Below are 18,265 nucleotides of genomic sequence, written 5' to 3'. Positions count from 1 at the left end.
GGCCAGGCGCGGTGGCTCACGCCTGTAATCCCAGCACTTTGGGAGGCCAAGGCGGGTGGATCACTTGAGGTCAGGAGTTTGAGACCAGCCTGACCAACACGGAGAAACCCCATCTCTACTAAAAATACAAAATTAGCCCTGCGTGGTGGCGCATGCCTGTAATCCCACCTACTCGGGAGGCTGAGACAGGAGAATTGCTTGAATCTGGGAATGCAACCCATCGGAGGTTGCAGTGAGCTGAGATTGTGCCACTGCGCTCCAGCCTGGGCGACGAGCGAAACTCCGTCTCAAAAAGTTAAAAAAAAAAAAACTATTATACTAAACACATGGCCCAAAATAAGATTTCACCCACCCAACCCAGCGGCTCTTAAGAAAGCAGCCTCTCACTACCCTTGAGCATCTGTCCGGGTCACACTGATAACTTTTCAAATTGCTGAGGTCCCGCTTACCCTCATAACAGATAGCTATGAAAGGTCTCTTTATGTCTTAGGCTCCGTGCTCGGCGTGAGGTGCAAAGCTGATAGCACCTGCCTTGTCTCTCTGCCTGGAGGCAGAGGGCAGACCCGGCATGTAGTCATGCAAATTAAAAACACTGGGTAGAGAAACAGCATTATGGAGTGTGAACTGGCATTTTATTACAGTTTCTTCATCTGATCTGCACTGTGATGATCACTGTGTTCTGTTGCTTTTTTTCTTTTTCTTTTCTTTTCTTTTTTTTTTGACAGTGTCTCGCTCTGTCACCCAGCCTAGAGTGCAGTGGCACAATCTCAGCTCCCTGCAACCTCTACCTCCCAGGCTCAAGTGATTCTCATGCCCCAGCCTCCCAAGTAGCTGGAATTACAGGTGTGCACCACCACACCCAGCTAATTTTTGTATTTTTAGTAGAGATGGGGTTTCACCATGTTGGCCAGGCTGGTCTCAAACTCCTGACCTCAAGTGATCCATCTGCCTCAGCCTCCCAAGGTGCTGGGATTACAGGCATAAGCCACTGTGCCCGGCCCATTCTGTTGCCTTTTACAGCCTACTTGGCACCTCTGTAACAATGAGCATATCCGGTGCTCAGATCTTGGTTTCTAAATAGTATTCTCCAATAAAAGGAACCAGGGCTCCATGGAGAAATGGTTGATTCTAGGGAGGCCTGTACAGGATGAGCCTGGGGCACCTTGTTGCACCAGAAAGTAAGGATACGCCAAGAAAGAAAAAGAAAAGACAAGACATGGGGCCTGTCCGAATGACACAGGAGCCAATCTGAAAGAGCTCCGAGTGGCCAAAGCTGGAATGATTTGAATAGAATAAATAGTATTGGATTATAACCCAATGAATAAACATCCACGGTTCTGTAATGATTAGACTATCGAATAAATAAAAAATGGGGAAAAAGGCTGAACCTTCCTTACAGAATTCCAGTTACTATGAATAAAAATAGAAGGGACTGGGCACGGTGGCTCATGCCTGTAATCCTAGCATTATGGGAGGCCAAGGCAGGAGGATTGCTTGAGCCCAGGAGTTCAAGACCAGCCTAGGCAACAAAGCGATACCCTGTCCCTAAAAAATAAATTTTTGTTTTGTTTTGTTTTGAGACGGAGTCTCGCTCTGTCACCTAGGCTGGAGTGCAGTGGCATGATCTTGGCTCACTGCAACTTCTGCCTCCTGGGGTCCAGCGATTCTCCTGCCTCAGCCTCCCGAGTAGCTGGGATTACAGTGGCACGCTACCATGCCTGGCTAATTTTTGTATTTTTAGTAAAGACGGGGTTTCACCCTGTTGGTCAGGCTGGTCTCGAACTCCTGACCTCGTGATCCACCCACCTCAGCCTCTCAAAGTGCTGGGATTATGGGCGTGAGCCACCATACCTGGCCAACATTTTTTAAAAAGTAGAAAGAATGAGGGAAATAGAAAATTCCTATGACAACCACAGTAACTACTGCAGGCAGAATTCACTCATGGATGCCAAAGTGAAGGGGCAAAATCTTAAAAGAGAGACATGATCTCTGCATAACTTCAAAGTATCTTCCCCAAAATATCAATCGCTGTGGTGGCTGTAATTCTCATCCACAAATTTCCTTCAGGAGGTAGCATTTAATTCCTTGGCTCTGAGTGTGGGCTGTCCTTAGTGACTTGCTTCTAAAGAACAGAGAAAGGGGACTGGGCATAGTGGCTCATGCCTGTAATCCTAGCACTTTAGGAGGCCGAGGCAGAAGGATTGCTTGATCCAGGAGTTCAAGACCAGCCTGAGCTACATAGTGAGACTCCCAGTCTCTACAAAAAATAATAAATTAGCTGAGCATGGTGTTGTACATCTGTAATCCCAGCCACCAGGGAGGCTGAGGTGGGAGGATCCCTTGAGCCTGGGAGTTCAAAGTTGCAGCTGAGCTATGATCTCAACATTGCACTCCAGCCTGGGCAACAAAGTGAGACCCTGTCTCAAAAAAAAAAAATAGAAAAAGGGAAAAACGGTAACTCAAACCAAGTGGTCAAGGTTAGGTTCACCCAGTAATAAGAGATACTGTTATCACATACCCCTTATGTGATGCAGAAAGAGCACATCCAGGCCAGACACGGTGGCTCATGCCTGTAATCCCAGCACTTTGGGAGGCCGAGGTGGGCGAATCACGATGTCAGGAGATCAAGACCATCCTGGCCAATGTGGTGAAACCCCGTCTCTACTAAAAATACAAAAAATTAGCCGGGCGTGGTGGCAGGCGCCTGTAGTCTCAGCTGCTGGGGAGGCTGAGGCAGGAGAATGGCGTGAACCCAGGAGGCAGAGGTTGCAGTGAGCCAAGATCGCGCCACAGCACTCCAGCCTGGGCAACAGAGCGAGACTCGATCTCAAAAAAAAAAGAGAAAAAAAGAAAGGGCACATCCACTCTATGGAGTTCTCCCTCAAATCCTGTAACCCTAGTCTAATCGTGGGCAAGCATCAGACAAACCTAAATTAGGGGACATTCAACAAAATAACTGTTCTTCAAAAGTGTCAAAGTCACAAAAGACATTGACAGACTGAGGAGTCACCACATATTGGAGGGGAGTAGGAGACACAGAGATTAAATGCCACCTGGTGTCCTGGGTTGGATGCTGGAACAGAAGAGGGGCATGTGTGGGAGACCTGGGAAATCCAGACAAGGTCTGAAGTTTAGGTAATAGGATTATATTAATATCTGACTCAGTTTTGACACATCAGCCTGGTTATTGCAGATGTTAAAATCCAGGGAAGCTAGGTGAAGGGTATGTGGGAGCTCTGTGCTGTCTTTGCCACTCTCTGTAAGTCTAAAATCATTTCAAAAGAAAATGATTGAAAGTTGCTAGGATTCTCTCTCTGTTCCTGCACCTTATCCGTGGAAACCTTCTCGTTTCAGGGATGATGCAGTGTGTGATTGCAGTCGCGGACAAAGTATTCGATGCCTTCCTGAACATGATGGCTGATAAAGTAAGCCTCTCCAGCATGAATGCGTGTCTGTCTGCTGGAGGCATCTGGGGCACTGCCGTACCTGTTTCTTTTGCATCTCTAGGCCAAGACCAAGGAGAACGAGGAGGAGCTGGAGCGGCACGCTCAGTTCCTGTTGGTGAACTTCAACCACATCCACAAGAGGATAAGGAGGGTGGCAGACAAGTATCTATCTGGTCTGGTGGATAAGTAAGCTCATTTTCCTGCTAATGTTTTGTGTGTATGTATATAAACTTCTGTGATTTCAAATGCTGGGAAAAATCATCCTTATATTATTAGCCTAGGAAAAAATGGAGTCAGAATGAAAACTCCTAAGGGTGATGCAGCCTCCCTCCAATGTCCGTGAGTTTCCTGCAGAGTCTGAATTTTGGCCCAGAAACTTCTGTTCATTCTGAGCTATTGATGTTACTTACAGCACGTTTGCTGGGTGCCACATCCCTGTGTCTCTCAATTCCACCCACTCTGGCATGACCTGGTGCACCATCTTCTAGCCCAGGGCCCAGCCAGAGGTCCCCTGGTAAAATCAGTATCTTTGGGCTTCTCAGGAACAAAAGCCCACACACACCCTTCTGTGCTGTACACTCTTCGTTCTGGGAGCCAAAACAGACCCTGCTGGGACATGTCCCCACACTGATGAGAACTCTCACAGGTGGGCTGGACCAGCTTCTCCAAGGTGAGAAGGCCAGAGGCAGCAAAACACCCACACGGAGGCTGCCTGCAGTTCCCCAGAGGTATCCAGCGGTTCTGGAGCCTGTCACAGATGCTGTGTGCCTGGTCCAGGCAGCAGCGCCATCAAAGGTGGTCAGGAGCCAGCCAGGGGTCACAAGAATGAGTCAGCGTGTATCTGAGCTGGGCCTCCTGAGCAGTGGGCCACTGGTGGGTCACAGCTGTGCAGAGACACCTCTCCTTCAGCCCTGGGGCCATCAGAGCCCATGGTCTGTCTTACCCCAGGGTGTCAGGTAGATACTGTTGTTTTCTCCATTATGTGAGAAATAATGGAGAACCCTGGTCAGAAACTAAGAGGATTGCTTTGGGAAGTGAGGAGTGTCCTGGCCAGTGCATAACCAAGGCAGTTGGTGTCAAGTTTATAGCAGGTCACTTGGGACGTGTCTGGTCCTAAGAAGTGGGGCTGGCAGGGGCCTGGGGAGCCTTTCTGACCAGGCACTGCTCACCTTACTGCAGTGAGCCTGAGGAGGCCAGGCATCCTGCTGCAAAGGCCTCCTGACCTCCTGCTTCAGCTGGCCTGAAGCAGTATGGGCTCGGGCTGGCAGCTGAGGGGGCTCCTAGAAACAGACCTTCCTTGGAGGTTTGGCTCTTGGTCCTGAGAGCTGGCTCTTGGTGCAGGTTTCCCCACTTGCTCTGGAGCGGGACTGTGCTGAAGACCATGCTGGACATCCTGCAGACCCTGTCACTGTCACTGAGCGCTGTGAGTGTCCCCAGGAGACCTAGGGCCCAAACACCACCAGCACTACCACCACCCCGCCGGCCCTGTCCGCCCTGTGTTGTGGCATGCTTCTCTGACAATAAGCCTGAACGTAATTAATGCTACAGGTGTTGAGTTGGGGGTGAGGGGGCCCAAATCCACCTGGTGTTTTGCAGTAAGTTGCATCAAGTATGGAGGCCTGTCACAGACAGACAGGTGGTGGGAAGGGGTGGCCCATGTGCTTGCTAGTGGCAACTTGGGGAAGGCAGTTTGGAAGAGGGAGTCTTGCTGTGCTTGCAGGATATTCACAAGGACCAGCCTTACTATGACATCCCCGATGCCCCCTACCGGATCACGGTTCCTGACACATACGAAGCCCGTGAGGTAGGCCCGACACGATCCCCTGCATTAAGGGCCATCTTTACCACAGTTCCCTGAGTATGTCCACGAGGTGGTCAACCTGCATGAGCTCACCCAGTCCCCAGCAATTTGAGGTGTGAGTGGTACTGGCCCCATCCCCCAGTGAGGAGACCAAGCCATTGCCAGGCCCCACCATGTGCAAGGGGAGCTGGCTGCCCCTAGGTTGCTCTATCTTCCAAGCCCAACTCTCCCACCTCAGCCATGTTGACTCAGCTGTGTTCTCAGTTTAGCTGCCAAAGAGGTCTTCAGCTACCAGCCAGTTTATAGCCTCTCGAGTCTGCATCGCACAAGCATGATTTTCAGGTGGACTTCACTTCTCTGAGGTGCACTGACATTTTGTTATTGTGGTGATAGGGGATCATGCCTTTGACTTGTGCTATCCAATGGGAAAACTGGCAGAATAAATCACTCCAAAAGAGGAGGATGTACTGGGTCTCTCCTCTCCCCAACTCAGTCTCAGAGCCCTCACTGTGGCAAGACTGAAACTCAGCTCACAGCTCCTTCAGCCTGGGCTGAGTCATGTCCTACCTCTGGACCTCCCTTCCAGACCAGCTGTCAATGGGGAGTTTCCCACAGAGTGGTGTGGCACCGAAGAGGATTTTGCCACCCAGAGCCTGCCCTTCCGTCCAGTCCCAGACCCAGGACACAAGTTGCACAGTGTCCCTGTGACGTTATTCATGTAGATTCTGCCACAAACCTGTGCAGGAATTACAGATCATAGTGTGTGTGGGCTTCCTGGCCCCAGGGGCCTTGAGCTTCAAACTTAGTGGCTGTGCTAGTCTCTTGGGCTTCTGTAGCAAAAGACAACAGGCGGGGCAGCTTGAAAGGACAGACATTGATTGTCACAGTTCTGAGGGCTGAAGTGTAAAATCAAAGTGTTGGCAGAGCTGGTTTCTGTGGAGACCTGTCTCCTTGGCTTGTGAATGGCAGCCTTCTCCCTGTGTCTTTACGTGTTCTTCCCTCTGTGCACACCCTCCTCCCTGCCCCAGTATTTCTGTGTGTCCAGATTTCTTCTCCACACACGTAAGGAAGGATACTGTCCAGATTGGATCAGGACCTACCCTATCAGCCTTTTAATTGAATCACCTCTTTAAAGCCCTGTCTCCAAATGAGTTCCATTCTGAGGTACTGGTACCAGTTACGGCACAGCATAGGGATTTGGGGAGACACAGTTCAGCCCATGACAGTCACTACGGCAGCTCAGATGAACCAACCTCGGGTTGTTGAGAAGCAGCTTCACCCTCTTCCAGAGCATTGTGAAGGACTTCGCTGCACGCTGTGGGATGATCCTGCAGGAGGCCATGAAGTGGGCGCCTACCGTCACCAAGTCCCACCTGCAGGTACTTTCTTGAAACCATCAAAAGGCAATCTCCATAAGCTCCTTCAAGCTCCCCAGAAAGCTTTACAGAGACATGGAGAACTCAAAATCCAAATAGCACTAGTGTGAATGGAGACTGGAAACATCAGTCTAGGGCCTGAGAATAATAGATGCCTCAGAGGCTGCTCTGTGTTAGGAGCGCCTGTGGGGCAAGTGCTGGCCAGGGCACAAGGAGGGCATGTGATGGCTCACACCAGGTGAGGTCCCAGGTCTGTGGCAGGACTTGGGGGCTGCTCACGAGAGCAAGGGCTTTTGTGGTGGATGTGAGAGGCTGCCAGATGGCAGCATCTCTAAGGGCCAAGTGCATTGCTGGCACCTATGCCCAAAGGCGGGGGTCTGACCAAGGCTGGTGGAGCAGAGGCAGAGTTGGGGACTTGTGTCCCATTAAAGCTCCACATAAAAGCTGCACATGTAGGTGCATGGGAGTCTTTCAGATAAAAACACTGGCTTGGAAACTCAGATGGCCACGAGGTAAACCATGTAATGCCACAGGGTGTGAGAGGAAAGAATTGCCTTAAAAGGAATCAAAGATGAGAAAAATACCTCTGGAAGGAATCTGTGTTAGCAGAGAGTGGGTGTGCTGAGAGGAACTCTTGTGAGGTTTACCTTGGCAGCACTTTAAAGATGAAACAGGTTCAAAAGTGTTTCTGGTTGTGGAGTCCTGGAAGGATAGAGCAGCCAGCTCCAAGAGCTCTGAGAGCTGTGTGGAAATGCAGTGGCAAGAAACGATTTTCCTTTGTTCATTTACAGCAAAAGGGCCTCAGGTCCCAAGGCTGTCTGTCGTCTGAAGAGAGGAGGCCCCCTCTAATGCCTAGAAAGTTTAAGTGGACAAAAAAAGCAGCTGATAGAGCTTTTTACTGTCTCACGCAGGTCTGGCCTAAGAAGGAAATGGAAAATGAAAAGGCTTGAAGTGGTCTTGATTTTTCTACCAGGTGTCCCCTTGGCGTGCCCCAGGCCTGCCCTTTCACTTCGCCTGCAGTGCACTTATTCCCCACCCTCCATGCCCAGCCTCAGCCTTCCGCGAACCTGCCCTCTCCTCCACCCACCAGAGTAGTCTGGTTTTAATAGGATATCTGGTCAGTGTACTTCCCTTTTAAACTTGATCATTAGTCACTCTTCATCGCCATGGTGTCCAAGGATGGGTTTCTGGAGCTCCAGGAGCCCCCCCAAACCATTGAGACAATCTGCATGTACATACTCCTGTACATTCTTCTTAAGGGAATTAGTTAGTTCACGCCTGTAAACACCTTTGCGTGACCCTGGAGGCCATTCTCGCCTGGCCTGCATCTGGCCCAGGCTTGCCCCCACCCTTGAGACCCTTGTCCTTGGTACTCCTGCAGGCTGAGCCCCCTGTGGTCCCCAGAGCAGGAGGCCTCCCTCACACCTCTGGGCTCTGCCAGGTATCCCATTGCCCAGCACCCTTCTCCCACTGGGTGGCCAGGTGGACACAGGTGTTGTTCTTCGTTCCTGCTGTCCAGTTCTCCCACACCAGGCTGCCGGTATGCTGCAGTAAAGAACCGAGGCTCCACACCACGCAGCCTGCCTGTTGACCGCAAGGCCAAGGCTTTGTAGCTTATTTGCTTGGTGGCTACCACAGCAGATGCTCAGCAAGGATGTGCTGAAAGAATAAATGGCCCTCCCCCATTGACGGTGCAACACCGCAGTGACTGCATGACAGCCGCTCGGGGAATTGGCCTCGTCCTCAGTCAAATGAGCAGTAGCTGGTCAGAGAGGGGCTTTGACTTACTGACAGTCCCACAGCTAGTTAGGGAGGGGCAGACTCAGGACAGAAACCCAGTGTTTGGTCCATTTGCCCACACGTTAATTTATAAAGTTTTATTTTCTCCTTTAAATTAAATAGCAAGGCCAGACACAGTGGCTCATGCCTGTAATCCTGACATTTTGGGATGCTGAGGCGGGAGGATCACTTGAGCCCAGGAATTCAAGCCAGCCTGAGCAATATAGTGAGACACCATCTCTACAAAAAAAATTACAAAATTAGCCAGGCATAGTGGCGTGCCCCTATAGTCCCAGCTACTTGGGAAGCTGAGGCGGGAGGATGGCTTGAGTCTAAGAGGTCGAGGCTGCAGTGAGCCACGATCGTGCCACCACACTCCAGCCTGGGTGACAGAGCGAGACCCTACCTCTAAAAAAATCAGATAAATAACTGAAACCCCATGTGTTTTTCCTATTTCAGGAATATCTGAACAAACATCAGAACTGGGTGTCAGGACTGTCCCAGCACACGGGGCTGGCCATGGCCACTGAGAGCATCCTTCACTTTGCTGGCTACAACAAGCAGAACACAACTCTCGGGGTATGTGCGAGCCTTCTGAAGAGCAGTGACCCCTTAGACCATAGGAGCCACAGTGCAGGGGAAGGCCTAGAGCTCAGCTATCACTTTTCATGACGCACATGAGTACATGCAGGGTGCTGTGGATGTCTGTTGACAATGGTAGTGGTGCAAGCCGCACCTTGGCCCAAAGAAGAGGTGGCCATTGAAATGAGTGTTTCCTTATTGTGCTTTGTTTTTTAAATTTATGGATTTATGGGGATCAGTGCTTGATATGTCAGTGATCAGATTTTGATTTGAATGTCCCCATCTGAGAGGATGGAAACAGAGCTCCACTGGACACGGGCAGCGCGATGCCACAGTTGCACTTATCTGGAGCGTATACTGGACTCCTGAACAGTTCTGTTTTCTGCAGGTGCTGAACCGCACGTGAATGCCTTCAGCTTCTTGTTCTGCCAGAGATTAATCTAGATGACAGAGGGTTCACACAGCAATACTTTCTGAGTTAAATTAGAGCTAAGAGTTAAATAGGATTAAAGCAGGCAGTTCCACCTGGCCATGTGACTGGGGCTGGTCACAGAGATTCTGTTGGTTAATGTGAATCTAGAGCCTGGCCATGTGTGCTTCCCAACTCTCTCCAAATGGAGTGTGGGATGGGATATGTGGTGGTGCAGAGGCTGAGCACCCAGGAGGAAGGGTGACAGGCCTCCCTTGGGATACCAGCAGGAGAGAGGGGCCTGAGTGTCCTCTGGCCTTTGTGGTGCCTGAGGCTGTGCCAGAGAAGGCTGGTGTCTTCTCGCCTCATTTTGCTATCAGGGCACTTCCCTCGAGGTCACTGCACTATCTCTAAAGACACCAGTCTAGCAAACATGGTTGAGCTGGGTCGAGCTTGCACCTGCAGGGCCGCCCGCCCCGGGCCTCCTACTCTGATGGGGCACCAGGTATCAGTGCCCTGACCTGGACGTCTCTGCCACTGGGTGGCCACAGAGGCCAGAGGCGGAACTCATAGACTGTAAGTGTTTATGACAGTCATAAGCCTTTTCCTTTTTGGAGGTGGTAGGAGCAAAGCTTTATTACATAAAATAGAATATGTGTTCCCATTTGTAAGCCTTTTCTAGACTCTAGCCAGCTGTCTTGTGAAAGATCTGTTTTGCCTAAAATATTTTGTTCTTTTTCCCCAGAAAATTTGATGTAAGTTAGGTTTTCTCTAACTTATTTTTTTTAATCTTTGAAAATTAATTCTGGGGCCAGGCACGGTGGCTCACGCCTGTAATCCCAGCACTTTGGGAGGCCAAGGCGGGCAGATCACGAGGTCAGGAGATCGAGACCATCCTGGCCAACACGGTGAAACCCCGTCTCTACTAAAAATACAAAAAATTAGCTGGGCGTGGTGGCGGGCGCCTGTAGTTCCAGCTATTCAGGAGGCTGAGGCAGGAGAATGGCGTGAACTCGGGAGGCGGAGCTTGCAGTGAGCCGAGATCACGCCACTGCACTCCAGCCTGGGCAACAGAGCGAGACTCCATCTCAAAAAAAAAAAAAAAAAAATTCTTTTTTTTTTTTTTTTTTTTTGATGAAACCCCATCTCTACTAAAAATATAAAAATTAGCCAGGCATGGTGACACACACCTATAATCCCAGCTACTCAGGAGGCTGAGGCAGGAGAATCACTTGAACCAGGGAGGCGGAGGCTGCAGTGAGCCGAGATCGCATTGGGCAGTCAGGAGTGATGGTGGAAGGGAGGGAGCTGGCCTGCACTGCCCACCAAGTGCTGTTTGCCATGCCAGGGCATTGTATGTGTCATTACATTGAACCTGTAACAACATTGTGAGAGGGCCACTCTTACGCCCACTTTACAGATGAGCACATTGAGGCTCAGAGACATTGACTTCCCAGGGTCTCACAGCTGATTAGTGTCGGAGCCAAGCTCTAACTCAGTCCTGCTTGGTGCCAAAGACCACATTGTTTCCAGAAAATGTAAAGCAATTTTACATGATCTGTTTTTTTAAATAAACCAGTTTAATAATTTCATGAGAAAAATCATGTATTTTTGTTCTTGTTTGTATTTTGATGTTCCCCATCATCTATATTTTCTTCTCCTGGTCCTCTTTCTCCACACCATGTCCCCTCAAAAAAAATCCCTCTGAACTCAAAACAGTTGAGAAGCTCACTTTCCCCATTAGTACTGATGCTAAAGGGAAATGCGAAAGGAGGTCCTTTTCAATGCATGCTGTACTCTGCAGTGACCGTGGATGAACAGGAACTGAAAGGTGTGGCACAGCAGCCAGCCTGGGTTAGGAAGCCGGGTCACTGAGGCCCTGGGGCTGAGAGGCTGAGGCTGAAGCAGAGAGAGTGGCTGGAGGGGTTGAGTGGGCGGGCGGTAGTTTTCAAATATTTTTCTCCCATTCTGTGGGTTGCCTTTGTATTCAAGGTGTACCCTTTTCTGTCTCTTCCCATTAGACTGAAGAGCAGCCAGCAGATGTTTAAGAGCCTGCTGGCCTTGGCTCTCCCCTTCAGCCCCTTTACGGTCTGTAAGTGACATTTATAAGCTGCACGCACAACTCTCAAGGAGATGGCTGTGAATACTTTCATGGCGTTTCCATCACAGGTGACAATTACTCTCACAATCTAGTGATTCTTTCTCTTGCAAAGGCCTATTTACCAGTAGCAGAAACTGCCTTCCAGAGACATTTTTTTTAATTTCTTATGGAACATATCAAACTGCTGGGTATTCTAAAATATTTTCTTTATTAACTTGCCAGCAGTGAAGATTTTTATTAATAGTAACCCCCAGATCCGAGTGTGACTTCTTAATTGGGTTTAGGCTTAGCCATGGTAAACACGAGAAAAGGATAGTGCTGCCATAGTCTAAAATAATGGTTATTTGTCTGTAGGCAACTCAGCTGACCGAGCGCCCGGCCTGTGTGAAGAAAGACTACTCCAACTTCATGGCATCCCTGAATTTGCGCAACCGCTACGCAGGCGAGGTACTTCTCTTGTCCTTGCACCCTAGGTCCTTTAAAGTGTCCTCTTGTTTTGATACCTGTTGGCTGCTTCCTAGTGGAAAATGAACAAAGGGTCCAGGTGATGTGGAATTAACATATTTTAGGAGGATTTAAAGGGCACATTTTAGGAGGATTCTTGGCACATTCCAGAGTGTTTATGACAGTTACTTATTTTTTCCACAAGAGGGTAACTCTATGTACACTCTGGCTACACTGAATGAAGGTTTTTAATTTTTTTGGCTTTTTTTTAAAGCAGTAACAAACATTTACATGCCATAGGCTCTTGGGCACTTGGCAAGATGTATGTATTATTATTCCAGTTTTATAGATAAATGGAGGTTCCCAAGATTAAGTAATTTGCCAAAGTCGCGCAAGTGGAGTGGGATCTGGAACCACATCTTCCAACTCCACATCATGGGCTTTCACCCACCACACCACAGTTTATTCCAGCCTGACCAGTGCTATCACATCTCTGGGCCTCCATTTCCTGCTCCATAAACTCAGAAGCTAATCTACACCATTTCTTTTTGTTTGTTTGTTTGTTTGTTTTTGTTTTTGAGATGGAGTCTCGCTCTGTCACCCAGGCTGGAGTGCAGTGGCACAATCTTGGCTCACTGCAAGCTCCACTTCCCAGGTTCACGCCATTCTCCTGCCTCAGCCTCCCGAGTAGCTGGGACTACAGGCACCCACCACCACGCCCAGCTAATTTTTTGTATTTTTAGTGGAGACGGGGTTTCACTGTGTTAGCCAGGATGGTCTTGATCTGACCTCATGATCTGCCCTCCTCAGCCTCCCAAACTGCTGGGATTACAGGTGTGAGCCACCGCGCCCAGCCTAGTCTATACCATTTCTAAGCTCCCTGGCGACTCTGAAAGTCTATCAGTGGCCTGGTCTGAGTGGGAGTTCACTCCTTCTTAGCACTCTGTCACTTGTATGTTCTTTTCTCTGGAAAAAAAAGTTATATTTGTCTTTAAAAATAGATAGGTTGGCCAAGCACGGTGGCTCATGCCAGTAATCCCAGCACTTTGGGAGGCCGAGACAGGAGGATCACCTGAGCCCAGGAGTTCGAGGATGCAGTGAACTATGATCACACCACTGCACTCCAGCCTGGGCAACAGAACAAGACTCTGTCTCAAAGAAAAAATTATTAATAATAGTAAGGAGGGCTGGGTGTGGCTGCTCACACCTGTAATCCCAGCACTTTGGGAGGCCAAGGTGGGTGGATTACTTGAGGTCAGGAGTTCAAGACCAGCCTGGCCAACATGGTGAAACCCTGTCTCTACTAAAATACAAAAATTAGCCGGGCATGGTGGCGCATGCCTGTAATCCAGCTACTTGGGAGGCTGAGGTGGGAGGATCACTTGAACCCAGGAGGCGGAGGTTGCACTGAGTCAAGATCATGCCACTGCACTCCAACCTGAGCATCAGAGTGAGACTCCCTCTCTCAAAAAATAATAAGGAGGCTGATATTGTTGTTTGAGTCATTAATTGAGTTTGAGGAAATGTATTTATCCAGCTCACATTCATGCAGTCCCACCGTGGGTCAGACCCCAGGCTCACTTCTGGGTACAATAGTGAGGGACAAGGTTCCCACCCTTGGGGAACATCTGCAGTGGTGGCGCTGCCAACATGCATTTCTAGAGGAGCTGTTCTTTTAAAAAAAGCTGTGATCAGTAGTAGCATCATTGAAATGAGCCTGTCTCTCTGCATGCATGAGCTCCACTTGGGGGCAGTGAGGCACCCACCAGTGCCACCACAAGTGTGGTCTGGTGGCTTCCAAAACCTCACCCACATTGCCTGGATTATATGCTTAGTTGCTGATGAGAATGTTTTTGCAGGTGTATGGAATGATTCGGTTCTCAGGCACCACAGGCCAGATGTCTGACCTGAACAAAATGATGGTCCAGGATCTACATTCAGCTTTAGACCGCAGTCATCCTCAGCACTACACGCAGGCCATGTTCAAGCTGACCGCAATGCTCATTAGCAGCAAAGGTAACTCACGGAAGCACTGTGGAATTCTGGGCTTGTTTCTAAATGAGTGCTGCCCTTGATGACCCATAGCCAGCTGGAGTACGGGCCGGAGAAGGAGCAGGAGCTCCCGCAGTAGAGGAGTATCTGTCATGAGTGGAAGGTCAATAAAAGGCCATCGTTGGCCCCAGCTGGTCAATTCTTGTTGGCCTAGGGAAGCTGTTTTGGGGTTCAGCCATTGTTGGAGGCCTCTGACTGACGTGTGTTCGGTTCCAGATTGTGACCCGCAGCTCCTTCATCATCTGTGCTGGGGTCCCCTCCGGATGTTCAATGAGCATGGCATGGAGACGGCCCTGGCCTGCTGGGAATGGCTGCTGGCCGGCAAGGATGGAGTGGAAGTGCCGGTAGGATCCTGACCTCGGGTTGGCACTGAGGATGGGATGGGATAAGAGATGGGAAGAGCCTTCCCTGGTGCTGCCACCACCAAGCATGGAGACACTGGGCAAGCCCCTCACCTTCTCAAGCCTCAGTCTCCTTATAGAGTCTATTATTATACCTAACAGTCACAGAAAATAGAATATATGTTAACAGCATCCCACTGATGCCTAGAAGCCGTTATCTCCCAAAACCTCGGTAGGGGGAGCCATTTCCCTACTGAAATTGGAAGATCCAGCTTTTTGAACACCTGTTAACTTTGAATCTGATTAGGAGCAGTTGTGTTTGTCCACGGGGACGTTTTTCTTGACCTAATCTTGGGATCAGCCCCCTTTCCCTGCATCCATATTTCTGGAGTTGCTACCGCAGGGGGCCCACAAGGAAGTTTATACTCACCTTTCAGCTGATTAGATAAATGCTTAAGAACAATTTTATTTTTCAAAGATCCTATTAACTGTCAGGGTAGCAGGGAATTTGACATGTTTTCTGTGTTTCTTAGGATCAGTTGAAATGAGTGGTCAGAAAGGGGGATTTTGATTTTCTTGTTCCCTCAGGAAAATTGGAATATTTCCAAAAATGGAATTAAAATGTTCCAGGCTGGTGGCGGTGGCAGTGATGATAATATCTCACATTTGCCTGATATTTCATAACCTCATGGGGTTTGTATCAATCACACCATTCAGCGCTCTTAGGAAACATTTTGGTCCAATGGGCGCCTGGGGGAGGTTATCTAGTCAGGGGGACACCTGTGAAGTCAGGGGAGTGCTGGGTTCTCAGCCTGACCAGCCTGCTCCCATCAAAGATATGCAGAAGGGCCTGTGGAAGTCACGCTTCAGCCTGCAGGGCTCTGATTCCTGGGCGGGGCTCCTCACCTGCATGGTGGGCATCATAACAAGAGCACCTGCATCCTAGTGAGCTGTTGGTAAATGACAACTGGAGTGGCCACAGCAGTTATAGTTCTTGCCAGGGAGAGGATTCTGCAGAGACAGCTGTATACCATTGCCATTATGGATACCCACTGCCATTATGACACCCAATTTCTCCCTCTAATTCCTTGTGTCCTGTTTTCATATTTTACTACTGTATGCATTAGACCTTGTAATGTTTCTGTTCAAAAAAAGTCAAAAGTCTTTCAAAGAAATTAAGACGAGGCTTTGTTACAGCATTATAATTTATCCAAATGTTTTTCATCACTCACACTTTTACAGTCTTCCCGTGATCTCCACTGCCAAGTAATTTTCTTTAACAGTTCCAGTAATGCAGATCTGCTGGAAATAAATTCTCTCATCTTAGTTCACCTTCATCTTTGATGCATATGGATTATTTTTTCTAGGCCCAGGATTCTAGGTTGATAGTTTTTTGTTTTATTGTTTTTAGCATTTCAGATATTATCTTCTATTGTCTATTAGCTTGCATTGTTTCTGGAGAGAAGTCAACAGTCTTTTTGTTTCTCAGTACAGCCGGCCCTCCTTATCCATGGGTTCCACATCCCGGAACCAGTTCCCCTGAGGATACCAAGGATGACTGTATATGTTATTGTTTTTCTTTTGACTACTTGTTGGATGTTTCTATTTATCTTTCATTTTTAGTCGTTTGACTGTGTGTGATTTTCATTGTATTCTGTTGGAATTCATTGAGCTTCTTAATTTTAGGGATTTAGGATTTTCATCAAACTTGGAAATCTTGAGGTCAATATTTGTTTGTCATTTCTTTTTCTTTTTTTTTTTTACTTCCTAGGCTCTTAAGGTCAATATTTTTTTAGTTTTTTTTTTTTACTTCATTCTCTCTTCTCCTTTTGGGATTCCAGGTACACATATATTAGTGACTTGGTATTGTCCCATAGATCATCGACATTCTCTGTAGTCTTTTTCAGTTTTTCAGGGTTTTTCTCTTTCATTTGGTTAATTTTTTTTTAACCTATATACCAGTTCACTGTTCTTTTCTTCTGCTTTATTCATTCTGCTGTAAAACCATCTTATATGTTTTTTATTTCAGATACAATTCTCAGATCTAGAAAACAAAACAAAAAATAAATAAATATTAAATTTAATTTAAAAATAAGAAAAAGAAATCCAGATCTAGGATTTCTAGTTAATTCTTTTTTTTTTTTTTTTTTTTTGAGATGGGGTCTCACTCTATTGCCCAGGCAGGAGTGCAGTGGCATAATCTTGGCTCACTGCAACCTCCGCCTCCTGGGTTCAAGTGATTCTCCCACCTCAGCCTCCCAAGTAAGTGGGATTACAGGCACCGGCCATCATGCCTGGCTAATTTTTGTATTTTTGTACAGACAGGGTTTCACCATGTTGGCCGGACTGGTCTTGGACTCCTGACCACAGGTGATGCGCCTGCCTCAGCCTCCCAGAGTGCTGGGATTACAGGCATGAGCCACCACCCCTGGCCATTTAATTCTTTTTTATAGTTTGCATTTTCTGCTGCTGAGATTCTCTTAACTTTCATGCATTCTTTCCATTATTTCTTATAAATCTTTGAGCTTATTTATTGTAATTATTTTTATATCCTTATCTGGTCTGTTCTTGTATTTGAGTCATCTTGGGTCACTTTCTTTTTATCTTTTTTCTTCACTGTTTGAAAGTTTTTGTTTCTATACTGGGCATTGTTCATTTAAATAAAACTGACAGTTGAAGAGGACTGCTGTATATTTTCCCAGAGAGAAGGAGGTCTTTATTTTTTTTCTTTTTTCTTTCTTTTTTTTTTTTTTTCTGAAGACAGTCTTGCTATGTTGCCCAGGCTGACGTCAAATTCCTGGGCTCAAGTGATCCTCCTGCCTCGGCCTCCTGACCCAGTAGCTGGGACTTTTTTTTGTTGTTGCTTTTGTGTGTGTGTGTGTGACTGAGTCTCGCTCTGTTGCCAGGCTGGAATGCAATGGTGCAATCTCGGCTCACCGCAACCTCCGCCTCCTGGGTTCAAGCGATTCTTCTGCCTCAGCCTCCCAAGTAGCTGGGATTACAAGCATGCGCCACCACACCCAGCTAATTTTTGTATTTTTAGTAGAGATGGGGTTTCACCATGTTGGCCAGGCTGGTCTCGAACTCCTGACCTTGTGATCCGCCCGCCTCGGCCTCCCAAAGTGCTGGGATTACAGGCGTAAGCCACCGCGCCTGTCCGAGATGTCTTTCTTATGTCTGGTGGCTCCTGCTCCTACTCAATAGCTGGTCTTGGCAGGAAGTATGGGTTCTTCCTGCTTTTTACCCCACTTCCTTTTTTTTTATTTTAAGCAAAATTGGGACAGGTATCTTAAAGGGATTTTTATACAAACCAAATTACTGTTTCATTTGGGGTCTTTTGGAGTCCAGCTTGCACTTCCTATTCCTGCCATCTCCAGTGGCTCAGCTGGCCTCAGGTCCCTTGGCCTGTGTCAGGCTTCTCCACCCACTCACACTCACACCTGGCACTGGCCCCAGCAGCACGTGGTCATTCAGGTCCTCAGTCCCTGTCTCTGCCTCCACAAGGACCTGACCTGTCCAGGTCCCATAGTGCCCAGGAGATGAAGAGATGTCACACTTGCTGTTCGCATCTCAGCGTGGGGACAGTGGGGGAGCCTGACCTCCTTACAGGGGTCTGGGACCTTCATTTCACTGAGAGGGGAAAGATTCGTGATCCTTGTATGATACTTAAAATTCATGACCCAAAATAAATGCATGTGGGCTGCACTAGTAACTAATAACTTGCTCTGGTCCTGCTGTGTGCCCAACTTGAGCAGGGCATTATATGTATATTACTCTCCTGTCCATCGAACCCAGGCGCTGGGGTCTAGGCTGACGGTTGCAGTTTCCCCCACACCCTGAGGCTGTCCTCCTCTGGGCTCAGGAGGGACCCGATCCTGGGAAGTCTTAGCCACACTCACTCCTGTGTGGGCCCAGGTGCCCACCTGCCTGCACA

At 48.3% G+C, this 18,265-nt stretch overlaps 1 protein-coding gene across 3 annotated transcripts in view; it reads left to right on the top strand.

The window, feature by feature from the left end:
• The window catches only part of PI4KA (phosphatidylinositol 4-kinase alpha), a 153,035-nt gene that overhangs the window by 103,754 nt on the left and 31,016 nt on the right, over window positions 1-18,265 (top strand). For 2 of the 3 annotated variants that reach the window (XM_055252271.2, XM_055252270.2), the window contains 9 exons: window positions 3,355-3,425; window positions 3,508-3,632; window positions 4,788-4,869; window positions 5,167-5,250; window positions 6,537-6,626; window positions 8,862-8,981; window positions 11,849-11,941; window positions 13,798-13,954; window positions 14,207-14,334. In XM_055252271.2, the coding sequence (XP_055108246.1) occupies window positions 3,355-3,425; window positions 3,508-3,632; window positions 4,788-4,869; window positions 5,167-5,250; window positions 6,537-6,626; window positions 8,862-8,981; window positions 11,849-11,941; window positions 13,798-13,954; window positions 14,207-14,334 (950 nt within the window). The remainder of the gene's footprint in view (window positions 1-3,354; window positions 3,426-3,507; window positions 3,633-4,787; window positions 4,870-5,166; window positions 5,251-6,536; window positions 6,627-8,861; window positions 8,982-11,848; window positions 11,942-13,797; window positions 13,955-14,206; window positions 14,335-18,265) is intronic. The other variant, XM_055252272.2, reaches the window with a different exon arrangement.

Source organism: Symphalangus syndactylus, chromosome 18, assembly GCF_028878055.3.
Source record: "Symphalangus syndactylus isolate Jambi chromosome 18, NHGRI_mSymSyn1-v2.1_pri, whole genome shotgun sequence".
NCBI lineage: Eukaryota > Metazoa > Chordata > Mammalia > Primates > Hylobatidae > Symphalangus > Symphalangus syndactylus.
The sequence above is the reverse complement of the archived record's forward strand: the minus strand, read 5'-3'. Positions and strand labels throughout refer to the sequence as shown.